Source organism: Hakea prostrata, chromosome 7 (genome assembly GCF_041222555.1).
Source record: "Hakea prostrata isolate BN-2017 chromosome 7, UWA_Hpros_2, whole genome shotgun sequence".
NCBI lineage: Eukaryota > Viridiplantae > Streptophyta > Magnoliopsida > Proteales > Proteaceae > Hakea > Hakea prostrata.
In genome coordinates, this window is record NC_142606.1 from 61,382,487 (window position 1) to 61,403,001 (window position 20,515).

The 20,515-nt window shown below is 39.6% G+C and overlaps 2 protein-coding genes across 2 annotated transcripts; both read left to right on the top strand.

Annotated features, from left to right (window-relative positions):
- The first annotated feature begins 119 nt into the window (after positions 1–119).
- On the top strand, positions 120–3,730 carry PLDEPSILON (phospholipase D alpha 4). The gene is made up of 4 exons (XM_089162167.1): positions 120–410; positions 827–1,387; positions 1,472–2,711; positions 2,828–3,730. The coding sequence occupies exons 1-4, from the start codon at positions 318–320 to the stop codon at positions 3,259–3,261; spliced, it is 2,328 nt and encodes a 775-aa protein (XP_089018293.1). The 5' UTR covers positions 120–317; the 3' UTR covers positions 3,262–3,730.
- Positions 3,731–7,945: 4,215 nt separating this feature from the next.
- LOC149011585 (uncharacterized) lies at positions 7,946–8,912 on the top strand. Its single transcript, XM_089162701.1, has 3 exons — positions 7,946–8,259; positions 8,380–8,523; positions 8,618–8,912. Exons 1-3 carry the CDS (start codon positions 7,946–7,948, stop codon positions 8,910–8,912), a joined length of 753 nt encoding a protein of 250 aa, XP_089018827.1.
- The last annotated feature ends 11,603 nt before the right edge of the window (positions 8,913–20,515 follow it).

Consider the following 20,515-nt stretch of genomic DNA (forward strand, 5'->3'; position numbering starts at 1 on the left):
TTCACTTTATTTAAATCAGTTCTGACCAATTCTTCAACTTGAAATTTAAGAAAGAAAGAAAACCCATTTGACTTAAATTACACTTGAACGTTGCCTCTAAGCCATGATGTGCAGACACCCACAAGTCTTTCTAACCTCAAACATCTTCCCTCACATTCCCATAGAGAATGCCTTGCTTGTTTTCTAATGAAGAACTAAAACCAGTCCAATTTATATATGATATGATGGTGAAATTGTATAGGATTGTCTCACGTTCTTCGAACCTCTCAAGGCTTCAAGTTACTTTTCAAGGAAGAACTGATTGAAAGACTCGCAAAATGGAGGGAGAAAACCAGAAGAAATTCCTCCATGGAACACTTGAAGTAACCATTTTCCATGCCACACCTTACACACCATCCTGTTTCTCTGAAGTAAGTAATCCAAAAACCTCATTACACAACATGCGATTTAATTGTTCCATCTCCATGCAAGCTACCTTCCTGATTAATTTTGAATTAACTGCTTAATTAGGTGGGCATCACCTGAATATCATAGTATATAAACCATCTAATACTACAATGTATCATTTGGCTGATTTCATTGAATATCATCAAGGATGATGAATGAGGAAACAGGGTGAGAGTTTCCTTCTCTCACAGTTTTCTTCACAAACACTGAAGACTGGTGATTTGAGCACCAAGAAGTATTCAAAACAGTAATCATAGATGCAAGTCCTACAAACTATAGGCTAATTTTGGTATTATAACATGTTCAGTTGAATCCACCTTTGAAAGTTAGAACTTCGAAGTACTAAGCATTGATTGAATTTGTCTGCCCCCTCCCCAAGTGTCTGTTTTTCAGAGAGATGCCCACCTATGTCACAATAAGGATAGACAACAAGAAAGTTGCAGAGACAAGCCATGAATTCGACCGTGTGTGGAACCAAACTTTCCAGATCCTCTGTGCTCATCCATCTGATTCTTCGATCACCATAACAATGAAGACAAAGCGCTGCTTCCTAGGAAAGATTCACATACCTACCTATCAGATATTAAATGAAGCAACTCTGATTGATGGGTTCTTTCCTCTCCTCACTGAGAAAGGGAAACCAAACCCAAACCTCAAACTCCAATTCATTTTATGGTTTAAGGATGCAGAATGTGAACCAGGCTGGGGGAAATTACTTTCCAATGATGATTTCCAGGGCACAAGGAACTCCACATTTCCACAACGATCAAGCTGCCATGTCACACTCTATCAAGATGTTCACCATCACTCAACTTTCCATCCACCAGTTAATCTTCAAGGGTACCCAAGAAAGCTGTGGGAGGATGTATACAAAGCCATAGACGGTGCGAAGTATTTAATTTACATTGCAGGGTGGTCTTTCAACCCTAACATGGTGCTGGTAAGTTTCTGTTAATCCCCATTTCTATCTAAATTTATGATCATCTCCTCTTCCCACAATCTGACTATGCTCTTGAATGTACAGGTCCGTGACTCTCATACTGAGCTTGAAAATGCGAGGGGCGTAAAAATTGGTGAATTGTTGAAACGAAAAGCAGAAGAAGGCATAGCTGTGAGGATCATGCTGTGGGATGATGAAACATCTCTAGCAATCCTCAAGAATAAGGGAGTGATGAGAACACATGATGAAGATTCCTTGAACTACTTCAAGCACACTAAGGTGATATGTAGATTATGCCCCAGGCTACACCGTAAGTTCCCTACAGTCTTCACTCACCACCAGAAGACCATCACTGTGGACACCCAAGCACATTTTATCCCAACTAGTGTTGATGATTGCAGGGATGAAATCATGAGTGATTTCAGAAGTAGAGAAATAATGAGTTTTATTGGTGGGGTGGATTTATGTGATGGCCGATACGATACTGAAGAGCATTCCTTGTTTAAAACACTAAACACTGAATCTCATGCTCAAGACTTTTATCAGATAAACATTGCAGGAGCTAGTCTTCTCAAAGGTGGACCAAGAGAGGCTTGGCATGACAGTCATGCTTGCATCACAGGTGAAGCTGCTCGGGATGTGTTGGCTAACTTTGAGCAACGGTGGACTAAACAATGTGATCCTTCATTGCTAGTTCCCACCGACACCATCCCAGATCTCATTCGCCAGCCTTGTTTTAAGAATGTAGACTCTGGAGGGGATTGGAATGTTCAGGTCTTCCGATCAATTGATCATGCATCTGCCACCCAACTGCAGAATGGTGTCTCTGTCGAGCACAGTATCCATGAAGCTTATGTTGAAGCAATTAGGCATGCAGAGAGGTTTATCTACATTGAGAACCAATATTTCATAGGAGGATGTCAATTTTGGGAGAAGGATAAACATTGTGGTTGCAGGAACTTGATCCCTGTGGAAATTGCCCTTAAGGTGGTGAATAAAATCAACGCAAAGGAACGATTTGCTGTATATATTGTGATACCAATGTGGCCAGAAGGAGTACCTGACAGTGAATCAGTGCAGGACATACTGCACTGGACTAGACAGACAATGGCAATGATGTATAAGCTTATTGGAGAAGCAATTCGAGAGAGCGGTGAGCCAGGGCATCCTCGAGATTATTTGAACTTCTTCTGCCTAGCCAACAGGGAAGAGAACTGCAAAGGAGAGTTCATATCTCCATACTCTCCACACCCAACAACCCATTACTGGAAAGCTCAAACACACAGGAGGTTCATGATTTATGTACACTCCAAGCTCATGATAGGTACAGGAATTTTTCCTAAATTATTTTTGGTCTCACTTGCAGCTATTCATATTTTAACTTGTTTGATGACAAGATATTAATCATCTGTGATGACTGCTTTGGTGTTTACTCTCCAGTGGATGATGCATACATGTTAATAGGCTCTGCTAATATAAACCAGCGATCGATGGATGGACGACGGGACACTGAAATAGCAATAGGATGCTACCAACCCAAAAGCATCGGAAACAAAATGAGCAATGGAGCTATTCATGTATACAGAATGTCCCTCTGGTATGAGCATACTGGCTGCTCTGAAGAAGTACACCTGGAGCCACAAAGTTTAGATTGTGTAAAGAGAATCTGTTCAATAGGAGAGAAAATGTGGAGCATATACAGCAGAGAAGAAATAGTAGATATGGAAGGTGTCCATTTGGTGAGTTACCCTGTCCAGGTTTTGAATGATGGTTCTGTGGAAGACCTTATGGGAACTGGGGGGACTTTCCCTGACACCACAAGTCCTATCAAAGGGAAGAGGTCCATGATATTACCACCCATTGCTACTACTTAGAATTTGGTTTATTGCCCCATCATTGGGGAAAAAATATTCTTTTGAGCTTGTATCTTAAAATTTTGTGTGTGAATAATAACTTAGTGATAGTTGTCCAGCTTATGCATGATGTGTGAAGAATTACTATCCATATTACCCAAAAAAAAGAAGGATCTGAGAAATGGATCAAATGAGCTCCTATGGCATGCACAGCCTTAGATTCTTGATCTATCTCTTGATTGTGTCAATACATACTAACAGGTTCTCCTCTACACCCTAAACGGGTAGAAAAAAGAGAATGGTTCACTACCAAGGGTAGAAGATCTTGAAATTCTTGACTGAAAAAGGATGCTAGTCAGTTTCACCTGTACCTCTAACAGCTTTGAAAAAAGTATATGGCAACAGAAATGCATTTTCTACTTCCATTAAGAACTGATTCGAATATAGCACAAGGTTGAACCATCAACTACATGAGATTCTAATCATAGCTGTCAATCTAAGGCATGCATCCGACGTTCCAAATAAGACTTGATCAGTAAAGACAGTAAAGAAAATCATAAATAAGGGGTAAGCGTGAGAAAGAGGTACGACACTTCATTTTTCACTAAACCTGCAACTTTCCTGCTCTGAGCTCTTTCAAACCTAGGTTTCACCTGAACTCTAGTTCGATCTCACTTAGGTCACTACTGACTTGATTGTCGGAGACGGACCACCGATCAAAACGATCAGCACCATTTCTAAAAGCATCTTCCAATGAAATTGCAGGTGCACGTAGATTCAATCAGTTCAAGCCGCCAGAACTGAACCTCTTGGTGTGATCTACGATCTGTAATCTCGGCAGATTCCACACCAACATTTGGTGCCATCTGTGGAAAAGAGCAAAAAACCATGGCTCAATAACTGGAAAAACAGGAAGAAGAACCTCTAATTGAGGCTGTGGAGGCAAGTCAGAGAGATCTCCGACGGAAAAATGCAAAAGGAAAGACAAAGCCGATGGAGTAAGACTCTTGGAAGTAGAAGAGATTGAAAGGAGAAAAAGCAGAAGTCAGTCTGCAGTTATTATGATGTTCACGAATCAGAGATAAATAAGAGGTTCCGGATTCTGGATAATCAAATTCTAAGATTAGCGAATAAAGAAAATGAAGGAAACATTGAAGAATCAATGAGTCGGAATCCATTCTCTAAAGAAATCATGAAAGCTCAACTCCTTCACAACTCCAAGTTTCCAATATTTATTGTGTATGATGGGAGCATTGATCCCGAAACGATCTTAGTTTAACTTATGTGTTCGGAGGTCAGAACTTTGAAGTGTAGATCATTTCCTCATCACTAAAAGGACAAAATCTAGTTCTAGCCAAACAAACAAAGAAATCAAAAGTTGATGAAGAATCGAAAGAGTATGAAGAGCAACAAAAAAAAAGATAAAGAAGAGAGGAGGGAGTCCACCAGCACATGAAGAGATCAACTAGGAACAACAGAAAAACTTGAATGAAGCGGGCCATGATCAATGTTCAGGACAAGATGAAATTCTGAGTTTGATCATGAAAAAAAACTGAGACGTGAACAATATGAACATGAAGGAGACCCTATAGGCCAGAAAAGAGACTGATGATGGAGGAAACAAGAAAAAAGAAAGTGCAACATTTTTCTCTAACCAAAAGGATCGGAGAAATTACAAGAGTTATTCAAGAAATGAATATAGAAACAGAAAGAATGATCAGTGTTAAGAGCCTGAATGCGAAGAGATCATAAATATTGATGCAAATCCAACATCAAACGTTCTTAAGATGGCCTGCTCCAATGGTAGTAAGGGCGGAGGACTGAAATCCTAACAAAATTTTCCGTTATCACAAGGTTCACGTACATGATATAGACGAATATAGAATTCTAAATAATGAAATTGAGCGGTTGATTAGTCAGGGACAGAACCGAGAGGGAGGAATGGGGAAAGCGAATAGAGATAGCCAAGGAGGTGGAAAAAGAGAGAAAAGGAGGAAGCTAAAAAAGATTATCAGTCAGATTCTCCAGTGGAGGATCATGAAGGTCCAAAACCTCAACGAAAGAAATCACCAATCATGGCTATATTGGGAAGTATAGATCTAAACTCTATGGAAAAATCAAAAGCTCACGCTCGGTTTGTACATTCAGTTGAATCACAGTTGATCCCAAAACGAATAAAGAAGATGAAGGAAATCATTTTCAAAGAAGATGAAATGGCTGGGATTCAAGAACCACATGATCATGCAATAGGTGGTTGCAGAAGTCACAAATTGAGATGTCCATAGAGTCCTAATCGACATAGGCTCTTCAATGGATATCTTGTCCTATGAAGCTTTTCTAAAGCTAAAACACGAATCAGTAAAACTAAAACATGTGGAACCAGACTATTTCGTTTCTCTGGAGAATCGGCCTCTATAGAAGGAATGCTAGAGTTGACCATAACACTTGGAACTCATCCAAAGACAGTGACAACGATAACAACATTTTTGGTGATCAGAAGTCTATCAGAAAATAATGATCTTGGGCAAACCGACTCTAAACGCGATAGGAGTGATTGTCTCTATAAGGCATTTGAAGAAGAAGTTCCCAACTGAGCAAGGAGTTGGAGAATGAATGTCAGACCAGAAGTTCTCCAGACAATGTTATACAACTTTTCTCATAAATTCAAAAGCTCAAAGTAAAGCTCTAGCCTTGACTATTGAATTTATAGATAATGGAGATGAGGATAATATCCATAGAGGAGAACAAGTAGAAAAACTAGAGAAAAGTTTCTTCAAATTGGATGATTCGGAGAAAGGAACAATGATAGGAGTGGAACAAACTAAGGAAGACAAAAAGCTTCTCACAACCTTTCCACGGCAAAATTCTAAGATGTTTGCTTGGCCAGCTTAGGATATGCCAAGACTAAGTAGAGAAGTAGTAGAGCATAGTCTCTGGCTGAATAGCACAATGACGCCAGGGAAGCAAAGGAGGAGAAACTTTTCAGCAAAGAAGCATGAAGCGATAAAAGTAGAAGTTGAAAAGCTCAAAAAATCAAGGTTTATTGAACAAATTGAATGTCCAATCTACTTAGCAAACGTGGTAATAGTAAAAAAGCACAACGACAAGTGGAGGATGTGCGCAGATTATACGGATCTGAATAACGCTTGTCTGAAAGACTGCCATCCATTACCATAGATTGATCAACTGATTGATGCTACATCTAGTCAGCAAATGTTGAGCTTTATGGATGCATATTTTGGCTATAACCAAATTCTCATGCAGAAAGAGGATCAACCCCACACTACATTCATTACCAATATAGAGAGTTATTGTTATAAGGTAATGCCCTTTGGTCTAAAAAATGCTGGAGCCGCATACCAAAAAGCAATGAATAAGTTATTTTCTAATCACATTGGTCGGAACATGGAGGTGTATGTGGATGATCTTCTTGTTAAAAGTAAATTGAAAATAGAACATCTAGTAGATCTAAAGGAATGTTTTGATGTCTAAGAAAGTATAGGATGAGACTTAACCCAGATAAATGTGCATTTGGAGTATCATCAAGAAAATTTTGGGCTATATGGTCACACAATGTGGGAAAGAGGCGAATCCAAAAAAAATCAAAGTGATACCGGATATGGAACCACGAAATAACATGAAGGGAATACAAAGCCTAACAAGAAAAGTAGCAGCTCTAAACATATTCATATCCAAATTAGGAGATAAGTGTGCAACCTTCTTCAAAGCATTAAAGAACTTGAACACTAAAAAAATGAATTCAAATGGACAAAGGAGTGCTAGACGTCACTTGAGGAATTGAAAAAGCGAATGACAAGCCCTCCAATCTTGTCACGGCGTTTCGGGAGAAACTCTGCAAATCTACTTGGCCTCTCTGGGGCAGCACTAAGTGCAGGCTTGATTAGAGAAGGAGCACATCAACATCAGATCTATTTTGTAAGTCACACTTTACCTAATGCCGAGTCCAGGTATCCAGAAGTTGGAAACAAGCCTTAACTTTAATAATAGCAGCAAGAAAGTTGAGAACCTAGTTTCAAGCCCATTCTATAGTTGTCTTGACCAATTGGCCTTCAAAAAATATCCTTCATAAGCTTGAACTAGCAGGAAGATTAGTGTCTTGGGCATTTGAGCTAATTGAACATGATATGTTATAAGCCCAGAACAACGATTAAGGCTCAAGCCTTAGCTGATTTTATTGCTGAGAGTGTATCGCCACCCATGGATGAAGAAAATCTCAGTGTAATTCTTGGTAGATGAATTCTCCATGTTGACGGCTCGAGCCACTCTCAGGGATTTGGAGCAAGATTGATTCTTCAGAGCCCAACTAGTTTTATTGTTCAGAGTGCTTTGTGTTTCAAATTCCATGCTCTGAATAATGAAGCAGAATACGAAGCCTTGATTGCTGGACTCCATTTGGCCAAGTCACTGTGTGTTTAGAATATTGAAGTCAGGAGTGATTTAGAGCTGGTAGTCAATCAAGTTAATGGGGGTATATGAAGCCAAGGATGATCGGATGGTCAGATATTTACAGAAAGTACTTGAATGCAAGGTGTGGTTCACATAGTTTAGTACACAAAGAATACCAAGAGAGAAAAATGCGATGGCGGATTCTTTGGCTTGATTAGCTTCGATAAAATTTACACCCTTACCTCTAGTACTGTACATTGAGGAGCTAAGTTCACCAACTTATTCAGAGCCAGAAATCATGGAGATTGATAACGATCCATCTTGGATGGATCCAATAGTGTCTTATCTTAAAGACGACATTATTCCAAGTGAAAAAGAAAAGGTGAGGGCTCTGAGAAGAAGGTTAGCAAAGTTTGTTCTAAAGAATGGACTTCTCTACAAAAGAACTGTCATTGGTTCGCTTTTGAAATGCTTGGGACCTTTGGATGCCCAATATACCTTGGTGCAAGTTCATGAAGGAATTTGTGAAAGTCGTATGAGAGGAAGAGCTTTGGCCTACAAAGTTCTAAGGCAAGGATTTTACTGGCCACGAATGCAACACGATGCTATGGAGTATGTAAAGCAATGTCATAAGTGCAAAATTCATGCTTTAATCCAAAGGCAACCCGTTAATCAGCTAACATCAATCCTGAGTCCAATACCATTTTCTATGTGGGGAATGGAAATTCTCAGGACCATTTCCAGTAGCTTTAGGAGGAAGGAAGTTCGTGGCAGTAATAGATTCTTTTACCAAATGGGTATAAGCAGAGGCCAAGGCAACCATAACGGCCAACCAGATGGAGAAATTTTTCTGAAACAAGGTAATATATCGTTTTGGTATGCCAAAAGTTCTACTCACTAACCAAGAGTTCTGTGCCCACTATCGCATAGAATACAAAAATTCTTATGTTGCATATCCACAGTGTAACAGGCAGATTGAGATAACCAACGGAACCCTTCTCAACAGGATAAAGAGGCAATTGGAGGAGGCAAACACTCAATGGATAAAAGAGTTCCCACATGTACTCTGGGCGTACAAGACTACAGTACGAACTCCCACAAGGGAGACTTCATTCAAATTAACATACGGTTTAGAGGCCCTAGCACCAATTGAAGTGGTAGTGGGATCAGAGAGATCAGAATTATACGATCCAAAAATGAATGAAGAAGGATTAAAGGCAAATATGGAATTTAGCGATGAAGTAAGAGAAAATGCGTTGTATTGAAACATAGAGTATTAAGGAGAACAACAGCTTATTATAGAGAAAAGGTAAGACCCAGATCCTTCAGAGTGGGAGATGGTCCTTAGGAAAAAATTAGTTTCAAATCCAAGGAATTGTGGGAAGTTGTCAACAAATTGGGAAGGACCATATGCGGTGATCAGAATTGTCAGCTCTAACACCTATTGGCTTAAAGATCTACAAGGAAATCGACTAAGACGACCTTGGAATATCACTCATTTAAAGAAATATTATCACTAATATTTGAAGGAGTCACTTAGGAATTAATGATGAATTTGTACTTGGTCACAAAAGTTGATTCTGATGATGAATAAATTTCTTTGATCATTCGTACGTAAATCCATAACAAAGGCTCTTTGTCAGCCATTTTATCAATAAGACTCTTTGTCAATCATCCTCTCAAAAGGCTCTATGTCAGCCATTTTCTCAAAAAGGCTCTTTGTCAGACATTTTCTTAGAAGGCTCTACGTTAGCCATTTATCAATAAAGGCTCTATGTAGATTTTATCAATAAGGCTTTTAGTCAACCATTTTTCCAAAGGGACTAGCCATAAAGGCTCTTGACAACCTTTTTCATAAAGGTATTGCTAATTAGACTTTTCACAAGTCACAGACTGAAGTCGTTTTGTAATTCATGAGATTTCAAAGTCACGGAAGGGTATATAAAGACTTTGGAAAACAAGGCTTCTATTAGCCACGGAGTAGCACCCAGGGCTGATCAAGTTCACTAAGATTTCTAGTAGAGTAAGTGATGATCGGCACATCAAGAAGTAAAATAAAGAGTAAACGAAGAATATATTTTGCAAGATGGTCATACAACTTCTTCAAGAGGGTATAGTATATATGATCAACAATGATGAAGAGTTGTATTTCCATCTCAACAGAATTAATGAAAAAGGGGCAATAGGTGGTCAAAATCAAAAGATTTAAAAATAAAAAAAAAGGATCCATATCTAGGAACAGAAACAGGGGGCTCTCATTGTCAAAACTATCAGTTCCCCCTCTAAATCACTTTCACTCCGCCTAGGAACGTGTCTTTTGGATGTTGGAGTCCAAGAAGGTTAAAGAAGGCTCTTGTAGGAAGGAATCGAGGAGCAACTTTCAATTGGGTTTATTTGTCACCCCTAAAACTAAAGTTGGGTTGGACTCTGAGCACCTTTCCCCATACTTATTCACAACAAGCCTTAAACATGTTGCGGCAGAACCCATGAAAGTTGGGTTCTCTTTAGCTTGTCCAATGGCTTCACTAATTGTAACAATCCCTTTTAATTCTAACCCAGGATCCGTATTGGAAGTTTGAATACCCGAAATCAGGAAAAGGCGACTATCAGATTGAAGCCCATGATCCATATTCTGAGCTCATGGATCTGGATTCTATCAATGAACATCCTATCATACTGGGAACCCAAAGGAGATCCAGTAGAAACCCTGATGGACTAGGAAAGTGGATCACTAGCTAGAGTCAAGTTGAGTTTGAAGATGTCTGGGATCAAGGTAAGAACACCCACACATGTTGGTTAGGGTTATGTTAGTGTTGGGGATCAACCAAATGAACAAAGCATCCAAGTACTGAAAAGTACTGAGGGCAATTGCTTAAGGCGGTTGATTGACCCAACCAATCATCCCAAACGAACGGCCAGGTCTACTTACGGGAATTAAGTCCTGTTTTGCTCCAGCCCTCTATAAATAACCAACCATGATTTATTTTTGTATTATTATATTGGTGGAGGTTACTGTGGACGGCTAGGAGGCAGAGAACACGTGTTCGAAGGTGAAGAACTATTGATTCGCAGAGAAGCTATGATTTGCGATCCGTTTTGCAAATCAGTTGGAGGTAAGATGATCTCACACTCCTTACTACTCCTCTGTAGTAGTGTGTTGTCTTTCTCCCATATTTCTATGGATGGTGAATTGTGATGGTTAACATCATTCCAACAATGATCACAATTAGATCAATACCCAAAAATGGATCCTTATATCTGAATAAAGGGTTGATTGAATCAAAGGAGATGATGTGATTCTTCTAAACCATTTGGCTTCATGGTTTTGGATTGAGTATGACTTTTAAGCTTGATAAGGACGAAATTCGGATTTAGATCATCCCAAAATCTTATTAAAATTGGGAGATCAAAAGTCGGAATTTCGGACTTGAGTTTCTGTTTGAAAGAGGGGCGGTTGCTCAGGATAGTTGATTGGCCCAACCAACCGCCATAAGCGACGGGCTGGGTCAGAAGCTTTGTCAGTCTAATTGTTGCTCTATTTTGACTTTTGTTCTTAATATAACTTTGTAACCATATTATAGGTGATCACTAAAGCTCTCTGGACTTGTTGTATGTGAGGTTTAACTATAGTTTAATAGTCTCTTGAGCTTTGACAGGTAAGGTTACATTCCTATATATATGTATTGATATGATCTATGATGAGTTGCTATAACTTCGAATGCATTAGTACTTGTAACTTGTTGTAACAATATGTTTAAATGATTTATGGTTAGTTATATATTGTGAATAATGATTAGATGTACTTTAATTACTATATGATGTTGAATGACTGATTTTGTGATAACGAGTGATGATGTGTTGTGACTATGATTGAGGGTATCCTTGTTGGGTATCCATTGTCACATCCACCCAGCCGGTACCCTACCTGGCATACCCGAGTATGTGATCCGCAGTCCCAAGGATCAAGTATCAAGCAACCATGCCTCCCAAATATGCGATAACACAATCATGAACAATAATAATCAAGGTTAAATCATATAATAAAAGAAATCATAAATAAGATAAGAACAGATAATTAGAGTGCGGAATAAAACGATACCAAATATATAATCAAAAGGAAGGAAGTGAGCGGAAATCACTCCCTCAGGACATAGTGGAAAGTAGATCAATCAAAGTTGAAGATTACATATCCAAGTCCTTAAAAGAGTATAACAATATAAAAGTTAAACTAAGGTCTCCTCGGTCTTGTACAAGATATTCTCATAGGTATAAACATAGGAGACCAACAGGTTCACACTAGGTCGAGCTAATCGACGGAGGGTAACCACCCTTGGGATCTTCACCGTGACCTTCATAGTAGCCAAGACCTTCAAAGTAGTATGAGGAATCCAGGTCCGTCTCGAGGAAGGAGCCATCAATTTCTTCAATGCCTGCAGAGTAATCTAACAAAACAATTACACAGAAAGGAATGAGTTCGAGAGAACTCAGCAAGGCAGTTTTTCCATAATACATAAGTTATATGATACAAAACATAACATAATGCAAAATGATATGAAATAGATGATGCAAATATGATTCTAACTCTACATATGCTAGTCTCTATGGTAGACATGCTTTAAGTCATAGCACCATACTTCTTTGGGTAAGTCTCAGTCACTTAGCACCGGTTGGTAATGGATCCTGCATCCATCTCGGACAATCCATGGCTGGGGTTTCGGTCACCACTCTCTCACATCACCATTTGGTCTAAGTATTGGTGCATGTCAAGATAAAGCCTAGCCCAATGCAAGTCATCTACTCAGGAGTATCATGTCAGATCCGGATACGTCCATTCCTCCCATCCCGAGATCCTTTCCGGTATCCTTCACACTAGAGTCAGCATATCTGACTCTCTCAAATATGGACTCATCAACTCTATTGGTCATCCACAAATAGTAAACGGGAAGCTCTCAAGTCCTCTCATGGATATGACTCACCGATCTCGAGCGCCCATGAGCCCAAGTCTAGCTATTTGCGACCCTACCAATGAATGGCCCCTTTCAGCTATCCGCAATGTGATTTATGTCCTCTCACGGATATAACTCACCGGTCTTGAGCGCCATCAAATCACACTACTACCACGGGTCGTTCGGTCTCAATGCCCTTCCGATTCCGGTCTGATACAACAAGGACATCCTAGCCAACACATCTAGACAAGTCCTATGTATGTCATCCAATAATCCAGGAAAATGTCGATGGGCATCTTCGGAGAACATCCCATACTATTCCCTTCGATGTCCAAGGACAGAAATGTCAAAAGGACATTCCCCAATCCCAAATCATACTTATCCAATCACATTCTCAACTTCTTCAGATCATACATACATGATACTTCATCATATTGAAAGATAAGTCATAACATCACATGATCAATCATATATGAAATTTACAAGAAATAATAATCATGATAAGTAAGAGTATGTAAACATGAAACTATTGTCATAAGGTACTTACAGCAGTCATATGATGTCCAAATACAACCAATAAGCTAAGCCTACTAAGTTGTCAACATCAAGGTAAAAATCACATAGTCTATGTTATATGGGGACTATTCCACCTTAATCGAATGATACCAAGGATCACTTAGAATAGTCCCTAAATGAGTGCTTGCACCCTAGACAACATATGTGCAACATTAGATAAAGAAACAATCAAATCGGAGGTCAAACAGAGCAAATCGAGCAAATACAAGGTTGCTGTACTCAGCTGTTTGACTGACTGGTAGACTGACTCAGTCGACCAAGTGAACAGTGCGGGGTTGAATAGTAAAATTTGATCCGAAACCTAGCTTTCGGGGCTCAGATCAATCCGAAACTTGGAGGGATTGATTGCAACAATATAAGAACACTATCTAGCAAGTAATTAGTATAATCTAATGGTCTAATTAGGAATCCCCAAATTGAAACCCTATGTTCTAAAGACAAGAATCATAGCATCAATTGAAATCAAATGAATTTGCAATAGAAATGAAGGAATTAGCTAGGGGAATTGATAAGCAATGGATTAGGATAATATGCTAGCATAGTAAATAGACTTAGCATACTTCATACTTCAGTTTAGGACAAGAATACAAGAAGTTAAGAAGAGAATTAAAGAAATGCATATGCAAGAATCAAAATGAGGGCATAGCATAGGCAAGAATGGAAAGAGATCATACATTTGTAAAGAATGAACACTTGGAGTGGTGGTTGCAAGGTTGCAGCACCAACTCCAAGGTTACAACAACAACAAGAAAAAGAAGAGAATAGAGTAGGATAGAGGATGAGAAAGAGAAATCATACCTTAGAGAAGAATTTGAGAGAAGAAGCAAGGATTCTTGAAGAGGATCTTCACTAAACCCAAGAAAGTGCTTTGGGAAGCTCCCTCCTCGTTCTCTGGAATCCAAATGATTAGGGTAGGGTTCTATTCATGAGGTCCCAATAAGTAGGCTTAAAATAATCAAGAAATTTGTAATTTTCGTATTTAATAACCAGTTGGTCGACTGACTAGTCAACTGGGTCAGTCGACCAAGCAGTGACAGCAACTTCAAACATGGAAATGGAAGGCCAGATGGGGTTAAATTCTATTGGGCTTTCTCCTCCAACTAAATCAACAAGTCTAGATTAAAGAATTACCTTCAAATCAAGTCCGGAAGTGCATTAGATACTTCAACTAATTCACGCCTCTTCTAGGTGTAGTTTCTCACCGAACATTGACAGTGTATCCAAGTAAGGGGCATCACTGTCAATATCCATAGGCTCGGAATCAAACACCAAGTCTTTAACTACGAGGGCCCACAAGTCTCTTCTTCTTCCACTCCGGGTCTTCGGACCTAAAAGCATCAAAGGTTCTGGGTCAAGGTCAGGGTTAGGATAGGGCTGGATTTCACATCCATTGTTTGGGATATCAGGGGCTATGATATGGGACATTGTTTCCTGATGCCCCCAACACTATCATGGTTGCTGGATGACATACCTAGGAGGTCTAGATTGCATGGCCAGGTACCCACACATGCTACTACCCTTTCGGTAGGGGTATTGAAGCCGAATGACCCGTGATAGCAGTGACGTGACTTTGTTTCATACTACAGCGGTAGCCGTCCATGCGGAAACTCAGTGGTCCACTGTTGATCATGCATTCGTAGGGTTGCATATGTTAAGGTCGGGCTCATGGGCATCTAATAAGCGGCTGGGAGTTGTGGGGGGACATGAGAGCATCCACCCCAACAATATGTGGATGACCATAGGGTTAGGGAATGGAGTCCAACAGAGGTAGTCAGTCCATAAGGATTCTCATTCCTAAGTAGAGAAGGATACTGAACCGAGTTGGTTGGTGCCATAGGAGAAGTATATGGACTACATGTAGTATGTCATTGTATGACCTTGCATTGGATTAGAAACCTTGACATGTGCCAATACTCATGCCAATGATCGTGGTGAGAGAGTGTGGACCTAAACCCCAGCCATGTTTGATTGACGAGGACTAAACCCCTTGACCGAGATCCCAATAGAGGTAACTAGTCTGTGAGGGATTAGAGTGACTAGACCTATCCATAGGAGGGCTGGTGTATTATCTTAAAGCATGTCTGCCATATTAAAGACTTGCATGGTTAGTTACTAGTTGCATCCATACATTTGCATATCATCCTTTATATATGTTGTCTACCATGATATGATGTTTACATATATATGATATGTGTTTCCTAACTGTGTTCGCCAGAACTCATTCCTTTTGTGGATTATTGTTAAACTAAGCAGATGGTGATTTTGGATCGGGGGAAGTTCTGCAAGACTGGGATAACTACAGTGAATAAACTTTGGAGGCGCCAGTGGGAAGTGGCGATGTATACCACAAAACCACCTGTTGGTGCTTGAAGTGTGCTTACAGCCCCGATTGATGGCAGGAGGATTCAGGTGGCTCACCATTTTGAGAGGTCGATGAAGGAGGGTTGGATGACTCCTTTTATCGAGAAGCTAGAAGATAAGACTGCCGCCTATGAACGAGAACAAAGAAACAATTGAACTTTTATTATTTTGCTTCCGCTAAAACTTATTTTTTAGTCATGAATTACTTTATCCTTTTTCTTTGATTCTTTCCTTTCGGGTTTTGGACTCATGTAATCCCTTTTTATTTAATTATTTGGATTATTCTTGCTCTTAATTATTATGTGTGTTATTTATCATTGATGGGTAAACCGTGGATTGCGCTCACGGGTTATCGGGCGGGACTGGGGTGTGACACTAATAGTTCTAACAGTTTTGGGAACTGTGGAAGATCAGCAGAGAATGTTATGGCTGAAGTGGCTACCTAAATAGTAAGTGGAACTTTAGCAGGCGGAGCTTTGGGAACTGTGGGATCATTATCTTCTCTTGGACTATCCTCTTCCCCAAAGATTTGATCAACAATTTGCTCAATCACTTCTCCTGCGGCATGAGCAACAATTTCTTCAACAACTAGCTTGATTTGATCAACTAGGCCAATTTGAGGGTCATCAGTTCTTATATCTTGATTAGGGACTCTATCCAAGGAAGCATGAGATTCTCTAGTAACTTCATAAGATATTGGCAAATAAAAATTTTTAGTAGACTCTAAAGACCGAACGATGGGAATAACTTCCTTACCGGTAGGAGGATGAACTGGGGAAAGCAAAGATGCGACAATGTGTCTAGAGGGATGGTCAGAAGTGGCTGTCCCCTCTGTATTTTCTTCACCCCAAGATTCTCCTTCGAAGCAGGGGATTTGATCAGCATTTTCCTACTCCTCTTCTGAGTGGTTAGCTCTTGACCAGAGGACGGACCTATGAAACGGAGTCGCCTCCTTGAGGTCCAATTCCTGTTGGATGACTTTTTGGCAATTCTCTCATCAACTCTGACACTAGTGATTTCAATGTCATCATCGTCCTCTTCAGCTTCCTTGCTCTAACTATTTCTACCCAAATCATCCCCCTCATCATCTTCATCTTTCTTGCTTCCTTTTCCATCAATTTTCTTTTTCTTTTTCATTTTTTTCTTCCCCCTATGGTGTCATCGTCTTCCTCCTCAAAACCATTGTTACCTTTATTAGAATCTCTCTCTTCCTCAGTAAGTCTTTTCTTCTGTGAAACCTAACCAGAACTACTGGAGGGTTTCTTCCTCTTATTTTTCTTCCCAAGTGCAATCTCAGCCTCTTTCTCAGCATGCGCATCCTGTTGTTAGCAATGCTAGGTGCATTCTAGGTCCCAGCCCCTAAATGGTATTTGAAAGTCAATTCAAAGGAATAATGCAAAATGATGGAAAGCAAAAATAGAACATAAAAAAAATACACCTGGAAGAAGGCCATAACAGGCTAAACCCTCATCATATCTAAATTCATTGCTGTCAATCTGTTCACCAGAAGGAAACATTTTCCATGTCTCCTGATCCTACTCATCCAGATGAGGTCTTTGATTAAAAGGAGCCAAAGACTCATAGAGTGTAAGCTCCATTGGGAACGATATTGGGAAAAGGAATTGCATAGAAGAAATATTTCTCCCTCCAACCTTTGTTGTCATTAGGGATAAATTTTCAAACAAAAAGGGAATGGTTGTCAAGCTCAGCACCAATGATGTTTCTCCCAGCAAAGTGTAGGAAACCAAGCTCACTGGAGACTTTCAAAGTATGATAGTTCCGAAACAAATTGATAGAAGGACTACATCCCATGCACTGAATGAAAGCCCAAAAATAGTTAACAAGCCTCCAACTATTTGGGGTAAGTTGGCAAGGACAGACTTGATAATAATCAAGAAGAGATTGAGCCCAAGAACTTAGAGGAACCCTACATCCAGCTTCTAAAGATTTGACGTAAATGGCAATCACTCCAAGGTCAGTAAGAAAGGCATGATCAAAGGGTTTAGGGATCCAAGCTTTGAACTCAGATGGAAAGCGATAATCAAGAATTGGCTTGGTTTTCTTAATTCTCGTTGGGAACCCTACATCCAGCTTGGTTTTCTTAATCCTCATTGGGAACCATTCAAGACAGCAGTCTTGAAGTTCTTCTTCTTTCCAACGGTTTCAATAGGGTTGTAAGGAGTGGCGATTTCATTATGGGCGTAAGGAACAAGATCCCAATCAGCGTTAGGAGCTCTACTAGGTCTAGCAGTAGAAAGGACAATAGGAGCCTTTCCGAAGGAAATATTCGGAGAAGTTTCGGGTTCAGAAGCAAGGTTGGGGCCAACAGGGTTGGTGGTAGGATCCAAAGGAATTCTAAGGTAAAAAGAAGGAATCACAGGGGAAAGTAAGGCAAGAATAAAGAAAGAAGGGTGAAAAAGTTCGAAAAGTTCTCACACAACAGCTTGGCTTGTAGACAAGACTTTGGGGTTTAAAAAGACAAAGCAAAGATGAAGATGAAGGAGAAAAGTGCATAACTAAAGAACAAGGTAAATAAAGGAAGTGAAACAATGTTGTTGGGAAATGTCATGTTAGCATTGCCACATCTGCCTCCATTAGTTTTGATGATAACAAACATAATTTACTAATATCTACATTAAGTTGTGTTTTGTCCGACTCATTGGTAAAGTGGATCAATTCCATCTCGTTGGACCAAACTCATCGGATACTCAAGCCCAAGTCAAGTCAACCAATTTGGACAAAGAACCAAAGTCAAGATGAGTATCAAGTTCAATGCACAAGAAGATGTGAAGATCAAGTCAAGAATCAAGACTTAGATGAATTTAGGACTTAGGACACTTTCACATACAAAAATATGTAATCACACCAATTATATGCATTTCATGTCACTAGACTAACCTAGGACATAGTAGGAAGGTGTATGTGGCTTAGGTTTGACAAAAAAGACCAAAAACCCAAGCCAAGTCCAAGTCCCAAATTAAGTCAAGCTACTATGCACCAGACGGACGTCTATCTGGTCATAGTAGGCCAGACGGTCATCCGTCTGATCATTGACTTAAGCCCAACGGCTATATTTTAATGGCTATTTCTTGAGACGGAGCTCCATCTGGTTAGACAGACGTCCGTTTGGAGTAAAATTTCATTGAAATTTTATATCCGTTGGGAGGTTGGGCCAAGCAATTGGAGGACTTCTTTATAAGCCCAACCACCCCCATTTGAGGGGTTCTATGTTGCCAGCAACCCCCCCCAAAAAAAAAAAAAAATGGGGGTGAAGGAGGAAAAAAAAGCAAAAAAACCCCCCCCAACAAGAGAGGAAGAAAAAGAGGAGGGGGGAGGCGGGAGGGGGGGAGGGGGGGGTGGGGGGGGGGGGGGGGGGGGGGTGGGGGGGGGGGTGGGGGTATTGGGGAAAAAAAAAAACAAAAAAAAAAAAAAAAAAAAAAAAGTGTCACTCTTCTTGTTAGGTAATATCCATTACTTCTTAAACTTGTATTGACTGTTCAATTCTAGTTTAGGTTGATTAGAATTGGTAGAGGGTGCTCTTGCCTTATTTAGAACAAATATTGTAAAGGGAGCTCTTGCCCTACTTAGTAAACAAAGATTGTAAAGGATACTCTTGTCTCGTAACAAAGGTTGTAAGGGTTTGATTCTCTACCCACCGTATTGAAAGAGAATCACTAGTGGAATACTCTCTTGAGGCCAAGAGAAGAGTGGACGTAGACTTGTAAAGTCAAACCACTATAAATTCTTGTGTTTTGATTGTTTGATATTGTCTAATTTCATTTAAATCTTCAATTTATATTGAAATTACAATTAAACCGAGAAATTGGGACAACCTATTAGATACAACCTAATCACCCCCCCCCTCTAGGTTGTATTAACGGATGCAAATAGACACCCTCTATATTTGGAGGGAAGATATACGATGCTTCGAATCAAAGAATGCAACTGAATTGAATCGACGCTTGAGAAAGAAAAAGTGAATCATCCACATTTTGAAGGGAAAGCAATTGAACACATGGAACAAATAGATTAGTCAAGAAAAGAAATGCAAAGTTGTACCTTGGAGGATCAAGCGTATTGGATAAGAAAAACCAAGCATTTATGAGTAGGATGCCAAAGGTTGACAGGATGGAACGTTTAAAACTTTTGAAGTAATAATGGGGGCTAAGTGGGGGCTGAGTGTTTTCCTAAGATGAATAGATCAAGTACAGATAATCTCGAATCAAGACATAACTCATAGCCAACTTTTGAAGAATCTTAAGCGTTGGAGAATCCAAATTTAGCCATGTGGAAGAGCATATGGAGGTAAAGCTTGAGTCAAATGAATAACTCTAAAGAAGAAAGCAAGGCTCTGATAAACTCAGTATTCATTGATGAACTCTCATGGTCAGGGAAGAATTTAACATCCTCTAATGAACTATTCTGAATAGAAAGATGAGCTCAGAATTAATTTCTGATGAACTCTATTGATTAGAAGATGAACTCAGAACTCTCTGATGAACTCTCTTGATCAGAAGATGAGCTCAAGATTTTCTAATGAGCTCTTTTGATCAAAAGATGAGCTCAGTTTTTCTAAATAAATCCTCATGACCAAAGATGAACTCAAATACCGATGGACTCTCACAGCTAAATATAGATGAAGAGCAAATCCAAACAAATCTGATGAGGAATGATTATTTGGATCATAAGAATAGTTTAAGCCTCCTAACCAGAGTATTAGCTAAGGTCAACAAGCTTGGGGGCTCATGTTATGAGTAAAACATTAATTATTGGTTCGCACTAAGTGAACCGGCGGTTCAAATATAGCACAAGGTTGAACCATCAACTACATGAGAATCTAATCATAGCTCTCAATCTAAAGGACTGCATCGGACAGTCCAAATAAGACTTGATCAATAAGGAAAATCTATAAATAAGGGGTAAGTGCGAGAAAGAAATACAACGCTTCATTTTTCACTAAACTTGCAACTTTCCCGCTTTGAGCT